The following is a 14,284-nucleotide window of genomic DNA, read 5'->3' on the forward strand; positions in this document are numbered from 1 at the left end:
CCACCATGTCCTCGTGAGACCACGCAAACACATCTAGGCTATCCCGCAGAAATCTGATCAGCTCCGCTTTCCTCTAGCTGCAGAGGTTTTTTCCGAGCTTGACCATCCGTGATGGGTTCTGCGGATCAATGTTTACTTCCTTGAGCTCCTCAATAGCTTGGAGCTCAGATCTGTCCTCGCCTATGCGGGGGTCAATATCCTCACTTAAGACGATATTTTCCCCTTCGGCGCTTTGAGTTTTTTCAATCTCAGGACCAACCAAGGGGTCCTGAAATTCCTCTTCACCACTTTGGATGGCCATTGCCAGTTGTCCGGGTTTAGATTTTCCCTTAATGGAAATGCTGTAGCATTCCCTGGCAGCGAGCTGATCACCATGGACAGTGCAAATTCCCGTGGAAGTAGGGAATTTCATCGCAAGGTGGCGGATAGACGTGACGGCCTCAAAAGCTATGAGCGTAGGTCTTCCCAAAATTGCGTTGTATGCAACGGAGCAGTCGATGACCACGAACTCAAGGAGTTTCGAGACTATTCGAGGTCCTTCTCCCAGGGTGATCACCAGCTCGATCATCCCTATGGCCACCGATCCTTCTCCCGAAAAACCATACAGCATCATGGAGGTCGCCTTCAGCTCGGCGACAGTCAAACCCATCTTTTCTAACATGGAACGGAATAGGAGGTTCACCGAGCTCCCATTGTCGACCAGCACCCACCTAACCCTTCGATTAGCAAGCTGAGCTGCTACGACCAGAGGGTCATTGTGCGGGAACTGGACATGGCCCGCATCATCTTCTGTAAAAATGATTGGTTGCTTCTCCAATCGCTGTTGCTTTGGCAGGCGCTGCTCCAGGATGAACTCTTCTCCATTGTGCGCCTTAAGTTTGTTCACGTACCTCTTTTGGGCACCCCTGCTCGTGCCAGCCATATGCGGACCTCCAGAGATGGTGGATATCTCCCCTACAACCACGGAAGGAGGGACGTCCTGATCTATCCGAGACCCGGGCTGACTGGCCGGGACTTCTGGAGCAGGTCGACTTGCTGGAACCCTGTTCCGCGCGTACTGAGCCAAAGGGCCGGCTCGTATGAGAGTCTCGATCTCATCTTTTAAATGCCTACAATCGTCGATGTTGTGGCCAACATCGTTGTGAAAGCGACAAAACTTGGAGGTGTCTCTCTTCCCTTTTTGGTGCTTCAACGGCTCGGGCCTCTTCCAGGGGAGGCGAGTAGAATTAGCTAGGAAAATATTCTCCCTAGACTGGGTGAGCTCTGTGTAAGTAGCGTAGACGGGCTTAAACTTGTTTATGGACTTATTCTTCTTTTGGCCGTGCTGGCTGCCTTCACCATTCCCCTTTCTTTTGCCTTGACCGAGCTGGTTGTTCTGTGTGACGTCTTGGGTCGCTACCACGACCTCCGTCCCTACTCCAGCGGGCTGACCAGGGACCTGGCTGGTTCCTGCGGCTGAGGCTTCAACTTCCTCCAAGTTGATCCATTCCTGGGCCCTGTTAAGGAATTCGTTAACCGAGCTGACTCCCTTTCTTTGTATGTCTTTCCAGAGATCCCCTCCGACGAGGATTCCAGTTCTCATGGCCATGAGCTTGGAGCTATCATCCGCATCTCTGGCCCGAGCAGCGACGTTCACAAATCTGCTCAGGTAGGCCTTCAGAGTTTCGCCAGGCTACTGCCTCACGTTAGCCAGAGAGTCGGCCTGAATGCGGGCAGCCTGGGAGGCTCGGAATGCCCTTTTGAAATCTGCCGAGAAAGTCTTCCAGGAGATGATTGACTGTCTTTTACCCCGCTTGAACCACTGCCTGGCAGGTCCAGTCAATGTGGAAGGGAAGATTAAACATCTCAGCTCGGGGCCAATGTTGTGGGCCATCATCAGGGTGTTAAACATCCCTAGGTGATCCGACGGGTCTCCGTCCTCATTGAATTTGGACAGGTGCAGCATACGGAAACCAGGTGGGTAGGCCGTTGCTGCTATGCTAGGGGTGAAGAGCTCCATCTCATCCCCTGAATCATATTCATCTTTTTCTTTCTCCGACAGGAGCTTCCTCATCAGCTCCTCCATCTAGGCCAGGCGCTCGAGGGTTTGGTCGTGATGTCCTTGGTTATTTCGGGGCTATTCAACAGCTCCGGATCCATTGTACGTATTTGGTGGGTTATTGCTCCTCCTATCTTGAGATAGGTTATTTGGGGCATTCCCGCTGTTACGTACTTCGGACAAGGCCCCCCCTGAGCGAGCATGGCCGCCTCCTCCTGCTGGCTCCCCTCTATGAGAGTTAAGGCAATCTCGCAGGTCGCCCCCCTGGGTGGCTTGCGGACTTTGTGCCGAGCTTAGACGCTGACACAGGTCTCCGCCAGAGAGGTCGCTCCGGTGACTGCCAGTCCAGTAGCTCCTGTTAGATAGGCTCAGAGTCCGCCTTTGGTGGTGAGGATCTGGGCTTTCCCTCGGCGCCCTGCTATGTCGGGGAGGTCCAGCTGATGGCGGGTTCCTCCTGCTACTTCCATAGGCTGGAATATCTCGGACGGGCCGAGGAGGAGATGGATATATGATTGGAGACAGAGGATGCCTGACCAGAGAGGCGATCCTAGTTCCGTCAGGACGGACTGGATGAGGCGCAGGACAGCTATTGGGGATGGGTTGACGCTGCGAGCCCTCCCCGGACCTCCTTCTGGAATTTCCTCGAGCTCTCCTGGGCGCGCTCGAGGCTGGTTGGGAGCTAGGAGTCGAAGTTCTGACCGAACGGTTGTACTGCTGTTGTTCGGCTCTAGGCATTCCTCTGAAGTCTGCCTCTCGATGGTGTGATGAAGGAGTGGAGTTGGCTGTCGAAAATTTGTCCGGGCGGCTATGCCTGGAGCGATTACCCCGGTGAGACTTAGGAGCCTCGCCTTGCCTCTCTCCGACGTTAGCGTCGGTTGTGAGAGGGGGTAGTCGGGCCAGCACATCCTTGATCTGCTGGCTAGCTATTGCTAGCTGGCTCCTCAGCTGGGCATTCTCCATCTCCACCGCAGTGTAATAACATGGGTTCGGATTAGGTGGCCGGGGCGCCAAACTTCCAGTATCATCTTGGCCCGCCGACTGCTTGCCGGGCCGTTGTTGGACTTCAGGAATTTGTTCACCAGGGATGGCAGTATGATGAGCCTCCTGCCCATCATGTTGTTCCGTCTCGATACCGTGTCTAGATCGGGTAGTCACCATAGTTGGATTGCGACAGCACTAATCGAACTTGCTCTCAATGAAAGCACCAAACTGTTGACACGGTTCTTCGCCAACAGGTAATTAAGAAAAGAAGAGAAAGGTATTAGTGCTTAGGTTGAACCGAAACAAATATATGATCTTAGGAAATGAAATGGTGACTGAAAACACGTTTTTTAAGTGGTTCAAAGGTTAAAATCCTTCTACTCCACTAGTCAGTATTATTGCTATATACTGGATATTTGATTACAGGGTCTTTCTTACAATTGAGAATCCAACCCCTATTAGCTCCCAAGGTCTCCATATTTATAGGAGAAGGCACCTGGGAGTTGGTAAGAAGGTCATCCCATGACCTTCTTACCTATCATGTCAACTCTGTGACATCCATAATTAATTCCTAAACCTGACACATAAGTGGGGTCAAATCAATAGGTAAGGAGATAATGGGCCGCACGGCCCAACCCAGTCATGGGTGTCTGAATACGCACGTTCCTGCTGCGTGTCCGAGAAGTCAGGGATATATCAAACACGTGATGTCTGATATATGCACGTTTACCTTGCGTGGTTGACTTTATAAGGGGTCACAGCTTCCAACTCCAGCTCATATAACGAGCTGGATCTTCACTCGACCTGCGGCCTTCAGGGTCCAGACTCAATCCTTAGGCAATCTTGGCGAACCCTTAGGTTACCCCGAGCTAAGGAGGTAGGACCTTATGATGGTAGCTCCGGTCCTGGGGATGTCTGCCTGGTAATCATGATTAGGCCGTACCTCAGCTTGCTAATCAGCCCGTGGGAAAATCAGGGCGTACAACTTCCACTAGCTAATCATTTAAGACCTTGATCAGTTCCTTGTAGTCTACTGCTCGATGTTGAGCATGGCCGATAGTAATAAGCGATTGCATGGAAAATAAGAAGTTACTACAAGTAAAAATGATTAATAATGTCTTGTGATAAAATACTTACATTCATCAGTTGAGCGAGCCCTTTTTGCAAGACGACTTCAACACTAAGCCGAGGCAAGGATTCAAAGCTTTGAATCGTTGAAGCATCATGAAGGGTTTGGTCGAGTAGTTCCTTCCCAATGTTACCAGCAGTGCGAAGGGGCTCGCTTAAGCCAGTCAGGCGAGTGGGGGTTAGGCTCGCAGAGGGAGAAATCGATGAGGGGGTCAACTGCGGGATTGTAATTGGCTGCTCGGATTGTCTTCCCTGGTTGGTCGGGGCTGTCCTTGGGACTTTGGTTGGAGGAGTTGAGCCACTTCCCTCCCCAGATTTCCTCTTTTGAGCAAGGGTGGTGTTGAATTTCTTGAACATCTCTGAATCTGCAAAAGAGTGAACACAAGATTTGTTAGTAAAAAGTAGAGCAATATGAAGATAAATACTTTACTACTACCAGACAACTCTATAAATCCCATATAACCAAGTTATTTAAAATCAAACATCATCCTATCACTACTAGATCTGAGTTTAGGATTTGATCAAGGAAGTCATCCTCTTCATCAGATGATGAGCTGAAGTCCCTATGAAGCTGAATGGTCTTTCCTTTCCCAGGTTGTGTGGGAATGACACGTCTATGTTGATCCTCTGGCAGGGATTTCCTAAAGATAAGGTCACCTGGTCTACGAGAGTAGGGAGACGGTCCAGGAGAGAACTGATCGGTCACTACCTCGGTGTCAGCGTTGGACTGGTCCGTTGCATTCACTTCCTCAGTAGTACTTTCTACTAGGATGTTCTAGTTACTTGGTAACAGCCCAACCTTCTGAAGATTATCCACGGTAACCAACTCTTTTATATTATTCTCCTCGGTGCACATATTAGCCAATTCTTCTGCTCGGGAACACATTTCCTTGGTAGGCAAGAGCTGGTGAAATAGACCCGCATGTGTAAAGGCTAAGTTGTTGGCTTTGATATCTGAAGTAAGAAAATACTCTGTATATTATTTTCTGGGATTTGACTTATGAGCAATACCATGGAGGTATTTGACCCCTTTATGCATGTGGAAGAGGTGGAAAAAACCTGTGTTCTTGTGGCTTGGGTTAGTCCTGAAGTCGAAGAGATAATGCACTTCATGAGGAGTGGGTGGATCCCAGCCTTGCAGGAAGTAAAGGATGTATAAAGCGGGCAACGCCTGAATCCCATTGGGAGCAATCTGGAAAGGAGAGACGTTGAAGTAGTCCGCTACTGACCGAAAGAAAGAATGCAGCAGGATGGTAGCTCCTGCAAATACATGATACCTAGACCAGGCACAGTATGGTCCGCCAGGCTTGTTGGCTCTCTAATAAGGGCATGGACATATCACGTTAACACCTTTCAAGCCCGAGGCTTGAATGTGTTTGTCGAACATGCGGGGGTTAAGTTTGGAGGGTTTGGCTGTAAACCAAGAGGGTGTTTCTTCTCCTTCTTTTCTTGGTTTTTGGACGACTAATCACTGGATCTCGGTAGTAAATTTCTGAGTGATTTTTCTCCGAGGCTTGCTGGGTTTTTGTGTCTGGCGGGGCGGCCTTGAAGAAGCCACAGTCCAGACTTCACTGTGTTCCACTACTTTCTGTGCCGCTCTACGGGCCACCTGAGGGTCTTGGTCCTTAGGAAGTCTATTGGATTTCTTCACCCTCATTTCTGAATGTTCAGCCTATTGATTGAGAAAATGTTCTTCATGGAGGAAATACAAGGCTGATCGGGGAAGGATCTTTATAAGACGGCGAAGGCGATCTTCGGGGGTGCGACTGCTAGGAGACTTCGATGAAGAGTCGCTACATTGAGGAGTATCGCTTGATTTCGGAATGGAAGTGTCGAAATTTGTATGGTTGTCACCTCCCCTATAGTCGAAGTGATTCATCTACAAAAAATAAAAATGGGGAGGTGAGTAACCATACAAGCATAAATCAATCAGTTCAACAGAAAAAAATTCATTTTCCTTCTCAGAAAATATTTATCTAAGTAGTAAAAAGATAGCGTGCATGAGAAAAAAAGAAACTTTGATGTCTAAAAAGCTTGGGGACATTTATGTGTCCGAGTAGTGCACGTGATCGATCGGGTGGCATGTGGTGCCCGAGCGGCTGGGTGTGTCATTTGATCGGCTGTGCACAATTTGGACAATTGTATGCGCGCGTCCGAGTAGTGGTGCACTTGAGGTGTTGCTGGCAAGCGTCTGAGGAGCTGGACCCCTTTGTCCGAGCGGTTGGTGGAGCATCCGAGGGGCTCCGCTTTGGTTCCAAGGAGCGTTCGCATCATGGTGTCTGAGCGGGACGCGTCCGTGTCCGATCGATGTGTGTGCATCCGGGCGGTTGAAGGAGACCGAGCAGCTGGGTAGGCAGGCTTCTGTGGTGACCGATCGGGTGCGTGCCATCTGGGCAGGCGTGGCGCACCCAAGGAGCACAACAAGCACACGCATAGTGTCCGATCGGTGCACCCTAGATTACGCCGAGGCATCCGAGGAGCTCCGAGGCACCCGAGGAGCACCAAAGTGCCGAGGGGCATTAAGGCACCCGAGGGGCCTTTGTGTCCGAGCAGCCATAGGAATGCCCGAATATTCAAGCAAACAAACAGCCATGACCGATCAGCCATGGGTGTTTTCCCTAAAACCTTTCCGATAAAACTTGATTCCCAAATAGCATGGACACAAACACATTTCCTCACCCAAAATACACAATAGCAAGATCAAAATGTGGGATTTGAAAGGTTTCCAAAAGTTCTAGGGATCCTATCTATCATCAAATACCCAAGGACCCATACATGCAATTTGGGATATAAAGTTTATTTTTCTTCAAATTTTCAAGAAATTGAAGACAAAATTGATCTACCCATATCCTATATAATATCAAAACAGCCACAATACACCTTATATACCAAAGATTCATGCACAAGTTCAAGAGAAAATTTCTTATGGGGGTTTCGTCCTACACTCTTTTTTTCTTAAGCTTTGAGAAAAAAAAACACATAAATGGAGATGAGGAAGAGGAACTTACCCAAATGTGTTAATCTCTTGAAGAACCCTTGGATTTTCTTGAAGAAGTTGGAGCTTTTTCTTGAAATCCTTGAAGCTTTTCAGCCAAAAGGAGAGCTTTTGGGGTGCACGACCAAGGGAAAAAAGATGACGGAGATGGGGAACTTTTTGATCTTCTTTTTGCTTATGAGATTGTGAACACTAGTGGGTCTATTTAAAGGGAAAAAGTGGAAATTGTCACTTATTCTTAGACTCTTGGAATTCCCTTGGGTATATTTTCTCCCCACGATTGGAGCAGTTAATTACAGTGATCATGGTCTGCTATGGCGTCGTGGTCTGTTGCATAGGCGGGAAAATGTACAGTTAGATTTTTATTATTGTGCCGTCAGCAGTGAAGAAAAAAGTTTATTATGTGAGTATATCATATAATAAACTTGGGGGGCAAATGTTATCCCCAAAATTTGAAAACGATGACGTGACAATAGAAGTGACAGATGGCAAGGAATGGCTGGGTGATCTGGCTTAGGAGTGATTAGGTAGACCGGTGAAGATTTTTTATTGACCAGTCAAGTATCATGGATGACTAGTCATGCTCTTGACCAACCAGTCAGGTGCTTGTCCAGCCAGTCAGGTGCTTGTCCGACCAGTCAGGTGCTTGTCCGGCCAGTCAGGTGCTTGTCCGACCAGTCAGGTGTTTGGCCGACCGGACATGTGTTTGGCCGACCGGACATATGTTTGGCCGACTAGTCACTTGTCTTGACCGACCAATGAGGATGTGGCTGACCAGTGAAGTGTTTTGGGCCCTTCAATTTTCCTCCTGGGTGTGATGTGGACTGACTAAACAGAACAGTGCTACGGAAAAGACCCCAATAACGGTTTCAACAAGAATCGGTCATACCTGCGCGGGAATCTCTCATTTTATCCCGAAGAAGTAGTGTATTGTTGTATTTTGAATATTATTATTAATTAAATATAGTGAGAATAACATAATATCCCGATTATGGGGGACTTCATTTGTACGATCTTGAGCCTATAAATACAACGCTCATGGCATCATAAAAGGGATTTGAATTCTAATTTTCCAGAGAGAGTATTTGTATCTTGAGAGAAATCTTGTATTCTTTTCATCTGCACTGAAGAAACTCAGTTGACTCAGGTTCATCTGATCTTGAGTGTAGATTCATAATCATAACTCTAAGTGGAGGGGCTATTACCAACACATTGGGGCTGAACCACTATAAAAATTGTCTGTGTCGTATTTTTTTTTTTTGATGAAACAAAGAATATATTGAACCACAAAACAAGCGCAAAACGAGCCCCCTCAAACAGAGGAATTACATAAGACTTAATCTCTCAAGAAAAGCTAAATCTTTGCTCTTCAACTTAGTCCTAGAAAGTTTAGCAATTCTAGCTTTCAAGTAAACCTTTAACAAATGATCAACTTTATCCACAGTCATAGAACAAAAATTAAACAAGCAATTGTTCCTATTCCACCAAATCAAATAGACTGAAGCAGCTAATGTAGCTGTTGCCAACTTTTGCTTCAGACCCTTAGGCTTCCCAATCATCCAAGATGACCACTCTTTAAACTGAATTGGCCAGATAACATTCCCCAACCACTCAGCAATTCAAATTCTCACCAGCTGAGAAAACTGGCACTGAAAGAACAGATGGCAATGGCTTTCCTACTGCATATCACAAGTCGGGCACATGACAGAATTCAACTTCATTTGGCACCACACTAGATTGTCTCTGGTCAGTAAATGACCCAAAGTAGCTTGCCATAAAATAAATGTGCTTGGGCAAAGTCAGATTGCACCAAACCACATGAGCAAATTGAACCCTTTCCTTGTTTAGCAGCTGAACATATAGATTTCTTATATTAACTTTGTTGTTCTTAACTGCCTTTTCCAGCACCTCTACAGTGATAACAGATTTCAAATTAACCAACTTATGCCAGTACCAGCTCACATCAGAATGAGTTTTGTAATCCCAAAACTTTGACCTTTGAGATAAATGGCATCCACCCATTTCACCCAAAGGATATATTTTTTAGAGGAAATAACCCAAAGGAACTTAGCTAACAACACCTTATTCCATTTAGACCCTTCCTTAAACCCAATACCACCCAAGCTTTTAGGTAGGCAAACCTGCTCCCAAGCCGTGAGATGAACTTTACTTCTGTTTTCATTACTGCTACTAGTCCCCCACAGAAATCTTCTACATAGCTGATCAATCTCATTAATAGCACTCTTTGGGAGGAGGAAAATACTCATCCAAAATGATCTTATCCCCAATAAAACAGAGTGGATAAGCTGAGCTCTCCCAACAAAGGACAAATGACGACTGGACCAATGATGAAGCTTCGTGTGGATCTTTTTGATTATTGCAGCACAACCCCCTGCCTTCCATTTCGTAGGTCTAAGAGGAATTCCAAGATACTTTAAAAGGAAAGAACCTTCGGCAAATTGAAGTCGCTCCAAAATAATCTTAGCTTCTTTCTCTGCCAAACCCCCAAAATAAACCTGAGATTTATCTAGATTGGTTGTTAAACTAGAAGCAAGACTAAAAGACTTGAAGCAATCTTTTATAATTTGAACAGATCTAGCAGCTCCCTTACAAAACAGCACCAAATCATCAGCAAAACAAAGGCTCACCAACTTCAGCTTCTTACAACTAGGGTGATATCTGAATTCCTTATTCTTAGTAGCTTGAATGAGAAGCCTAGTAAAATACTCCATAACAAGAACAAAAAGCAAAGGAGAAATCGGGTCCCCTTGTCTAAGACCCTTCCTCCCGAGAAAGCTACCTTGGACTCTACCATTCATCAGGATTGAGTAAGATGTGCCCTTTAAACATACCATAACCTATCTAATAAACTGACCCGGGAAACAGTAGGCTGAAAGAACATCCTCCAAAAATTACCAATCGATTGTATCATAAGCCTTGCTTAGATCAACTTTCATCATACATCTAGGGGAGATATGTTTCCTCTTGTAGCCTTTAATGATATCTTGAAAAATAAGTATATTATGAGCCAACAATCTATCTTTAACAAAAGCTCCTTGATTTTGGTTGATTAACAAAGGAAGAATCTTATTCAATCTACCACATAGCATTTTTGAAATACATTTATACAATGTATTACAACAAGCTATGGGCCTATAATCCACTGCCTTAGTAGGATTCTTAACCTTCGGTATCAAAGAGAGAGAGTTGCATTATTGAGAGCATTAGGCAGCGATCCATGATTAAAGAAACCCAAAATAGCATCTGAAATCTCATCTCCTATCGCATCCCACATTACTTTGAAAAAACCCGAACCATATCCATCTGGACCCAAGCTCTTAATCGAACTAATACTGAACATAGCATTTTTAACATCCTTCTTGGTGAATGGATTTATTAATTCCAGTTGTTGATCTAAGGATAAGATGCCTCCATGAATAAAATACTCCTTTTGAATAGGAACAAAAGCCTTACTTTGATTACCCATGATACTCCAAAAATGATTTAAGAAGTGAGCCATTACATCCTCAAACTTCTCATTAATCTGCCCAGCATCATTAATAAACGAAGCTATTCGATTTGAAGCCTTCCTCTGCTTCAAACAAGCATGAAAATAGGCTGTATTATCATCCCCAAACCTAAGCCAGTTGACTTTGCTCCTCTGCCTAAGATAACTATCATAGTATCTGGCTTGCTGAACCAAATTTTCAAAAGAAGCCCGTTCCTCAGTTTGAAACTCAGCTGAATGAGGGTCATGCTGAAGCTGGTATTGGGTAGAATTGTAAGTCTCTTTTGCAAGATTAAACTTGTGCTCAACATCACCAATCTCCCTTTTATTAAATTGTCGAAGGACATGTGTTAGTCTCCTCAACTTCCTCATAATTCCTTCTGAACCATGAGCATTTATTGACTTGTTCCAGCTTTGCATAACTGCATCTTTGAACCCTTCATATTCAGTCCACATATTGAAGAACTGGAAAGGTTTAAAACCAGAGTTCACAGTTGAAATTGCTTTAACAATACAAAAACAGTGATCAGATATTATATCCCACTTTATAAATGCTATCGAATCAGGAAATAAATCCATCCACGCTTCATTCTTAAAAATACGGTCCAATTTAGAGAATATTCTAGCCTCATCAGCTTGATTATTGGTCTAAGTGTAATGCAAACCAATAGATCGAAGTTCATCCACCAACCCCATAGATTTCCATCTCTGAGCATCTGCCATTTCTGCAGCAGAAACAGCACGCCCTCCTAGCCTATCATCAAACTCAAACACTGAATTAAAGTCTCCTGCCACAAGCCAAGGTGTAATTAGAAAAGTCAGACAAGATAAGTCCTGCCATAACTGAATCCTCTCCTGAATCGTGTTTCTGCCATACACAAACGTCACACAGAATTCCCTACCCGAACTTAACTCTTTAACATAAGCATGTATAAATTGGTCACTGTCTTGTACGATTTCCACTGACAAAACACTAATCTGCCAAACCATCAAAATTCTACCTTCATTAGCAGTCCCTTTATAAAACTTCCAGCCATCAAATTGTCTAACAATCATCTCCTCCAGTTTATTACCACGTAACTTGGTCTCAAGAAAAGCACCTATACCAATTTTATTTAGACTACAAAAAGCACGAAGGGATCTCTGTTTTTCCCTCTTATTTAGGCCTCTAACGTTCCAGCTAAGAATGTTGTACTCCTCCATATAACCTCTTTTCTATAGTGAAAGCCAAATTTGCAACCTCCATTTTCTTATCTTGCAAAACACTATATGTGTTCCTCAACTTATTCAGAGCATTAGTAGCTAAGTTCTTTACACCACCCATTCTTTTAGGAGTGATCCAATCCGCCTCTTGAGATTCATTAGTGTCACATCTCTCCTTGCCCACATCTACCTGAAAGTTTTTGGAAACTTGACCAATGTCTGCATCAGAAGAACTTGTTTTCAAAGGACAGTCAGTTCTTTCCTTAGTAACCTCTTTCTGTTTGTCCTTGGATATTACCTCAGCAGCTAACCCTGTAGTAATTGCTACATTAGTCGGCTCAGAAGAATTTTCCTTATTTTCTCCTTCAGGTTTCCTTTCTTTCGGTCTCCAAACCTCACCCTTTTTCCTGTTACACAAAGCCTCAGTATGACCATAAACTCTGCAATGCTTACACTGAGTTGGCAGCCATTCAAATTCCACAAATTGCTCCATTAATTGACCTCTTTCATTCAAAAATTTAATGGACTTAGGAATCTCATCTGATATTTCAATCTCCACTAACACCCTAGCAAATTGCATCATGGATCGATCTTTTGTTACTTTATCTACAAGTATTGGTTTCCCAATAGTAATCATCAAAGCACTCAAACATTTAGTACCCCAGTATTGTAGCCCCAAACCAGGCAACCTCACCCAAATAGGAACAGATTTTACTAACCTCATATCAGCTAAATCGATGGTCCACGGTCTCACAATGATTGGCTTCCTATCGAAATGTATAACACCAGCTTCCAACACCAAATCTCGGGTAACTTCATCTCTGAATTTAACAAGTGTATACCCAGCATTTAATCTCGCAATCCTCTCAATACCTAGTTTACCCCACATTCTCTTAATGAAGCCCTCAAACACTGCAAATGGGGGATTGGCACCTAGAACCATACATACCACTACTGAATTTCATAATGATGCCTTAACTTCAATTTCCTCCACATCCACTTGAGCAATCCGTTGGCCATCACGAATTAATGGTTCTTCAAACTTAAGCCGAGCTCCTCCTTGGTTCGGTAACATTGCCCGAATATTAGACCACTTATCTTTTGCCAGATTTTGAAAATCACTTCCAGTCTCTTCTTGATCACTCCATTTCATACCAGTATCCTTCACCCCAAACTTTCCCGCACTCATATCCAAATTTATCGGCCCTCCAATCTCAGGAAAATCAACCAAAGTATCCTTGAAAATCTCCTCCATCTCAGCCGATGGCTCTTCGTCAACATTAGTCAGCTTCTCTTCACACGATCCCTGAATCAATGGTGCTTCACTCACAGTGTCTATAGTAACAGGCTTCTGGTGTAACTTCTTGCGTCTCTCCATGGAGAAACCAGAGAGAAAACCTCATGCCTTTATTTCAGATTTATTTTGTAAACCCCATCTGTGTCGTATTTTTCTCTTGAAGGTTTTTTGTCGTTTTGACGTCTACACGTCGTTGGCCAAAAACGCGGTCAACAGGTATCAATGTCGAGGGTTGTTCTTCATCCTCGAGCAGTTGAGCTAGCAGATCTTCGTCAATGGGTCTTTCTCCTCCCCACGGGTCTTGCATATAAACTACAAACAGACAAAGGAGGAGATAAGACGCACAGCCTGGGAGCTTATGTTGAAAGTTGGAATAACGTTGCTCGCTTCTATCGACCAGCAGCATTCTAAACCGAAACACTAAGTTTTATGCAAGAAGTTTGAAAAACGGATCAAAAAGTGAAAGTAAAAAGTTTTTCTGAAAAAAGCTTTTTCAACTCCAAAGGGGCGGGAAAAACCCAGTTTTTTAGCTAGCCTAAAAATCAAATTTTTACTTCGATTTTATGCCCTAAGCCAATGATCCTAACTATCAAACTGATTCCTAACTACTACAGAGCAAAATTACACTACCCTATCAAGCATCAAACGGTATATACAAAAACTTCACAAATTTCTACCCAAGAACACAAAGAGTTTCAGAGCACAGAAGCAGCATGCACGGCATCTCAAAGGGTTAAACGTCGAAGAAAATTTATCTGAATGAAGATTAGAGATCTTGAAGAGGAGTAGCTTTGGGTTGCAAGCAAAAGATCCTTAGCAAAGCGACTGAAAAATTTGAAGTTCTGGGCTCTGGAATATAACTCTTGAGAGTTCTTGGCAAAAAGATGGCGTGTAAAAAGTTAAAAGAAGAAGGTGGGGATTATTTATAGAGGCCGAAGTGTGCCGAAAAGAGGTAATCATGAGCTACCTTTTTTAAGGCATGGGGAAGTGTAACAGCCATTGGAAAGGTTTCTTGAAAACTGAAAAGGCATGATTGAACGTGATTAGGTTTTCAAGGACGCACGAGAGGCTCTGACAGATTTCGTGGGGCATAAAAAAAGTTATTTTCCTAAGTTTACTTATTGCTGGTCGCAA

The 14,284-nt window shown here is 44.4% G+C and overlaps 2 protein-coding genes across 2 annotated transcripts; both read right to left on the reverse strand.

Annotated features, from left to right (window-relative positions):
• Positions 1 to 8,467: 8,467 nt before the first annotated feature.
• Positions 8,468 to 9,961, reverse strand: LOC133791900 (uncharacterized). Its single transcript, XM_062229807.1, has 3 exons — positions 9,139 to 9,961; positions 8,958 to 9,052; positions 8,468 to 8,722 (listed from the first exon to the last, which is right to left on the reverse strand). Exons 1-3 carry the CDS (start codon positions 9,959 to 9,961, stop codon positions 8,468 to 8,470), a joined length of 1,173 nt encoding a protein of 390 aa, XP_062085791.1.
• Positions 9,962 to 10,335: 374 nt separating this feature from the next.
• LOC133791901 (uncharacterized) lies at positions 10,336 to 12,796 on the reverse strand. The gene is made up of 4 exons (XM_062229808.1): positions 11,859 to 12,796; positions 11,553 to 11,770; positions 11,316 to 11,438; positions 10,336 to 11,153 (listed from the first exon to the last, which is right to left on the reverse strand). Exons 1-4 carry the CDS (start codon positions 12,794 to 12,796, stop codon positions 10,336 to 10,338), a joined length of 2,097 nt encoding a protein of 698 aa, XP_062085792.1.
• Positions 12,797 to 14,284: the final 1,488 nt, after the last annotated feature.

Source organism: Humulus lupulus, chromosome 7, assembly GCF_963169125.1.
Source record: "Humulus lupulus chromosome 7, drHumLupu1.1, whole genome shotgun sequence".
Classification (NCBI taxonomy): Eukaryota; Viridiplantae; Streptophyta; class Magnoliopsida; order Rosales; family Cannabaceae; genus Humulus; species Humulus lupulus.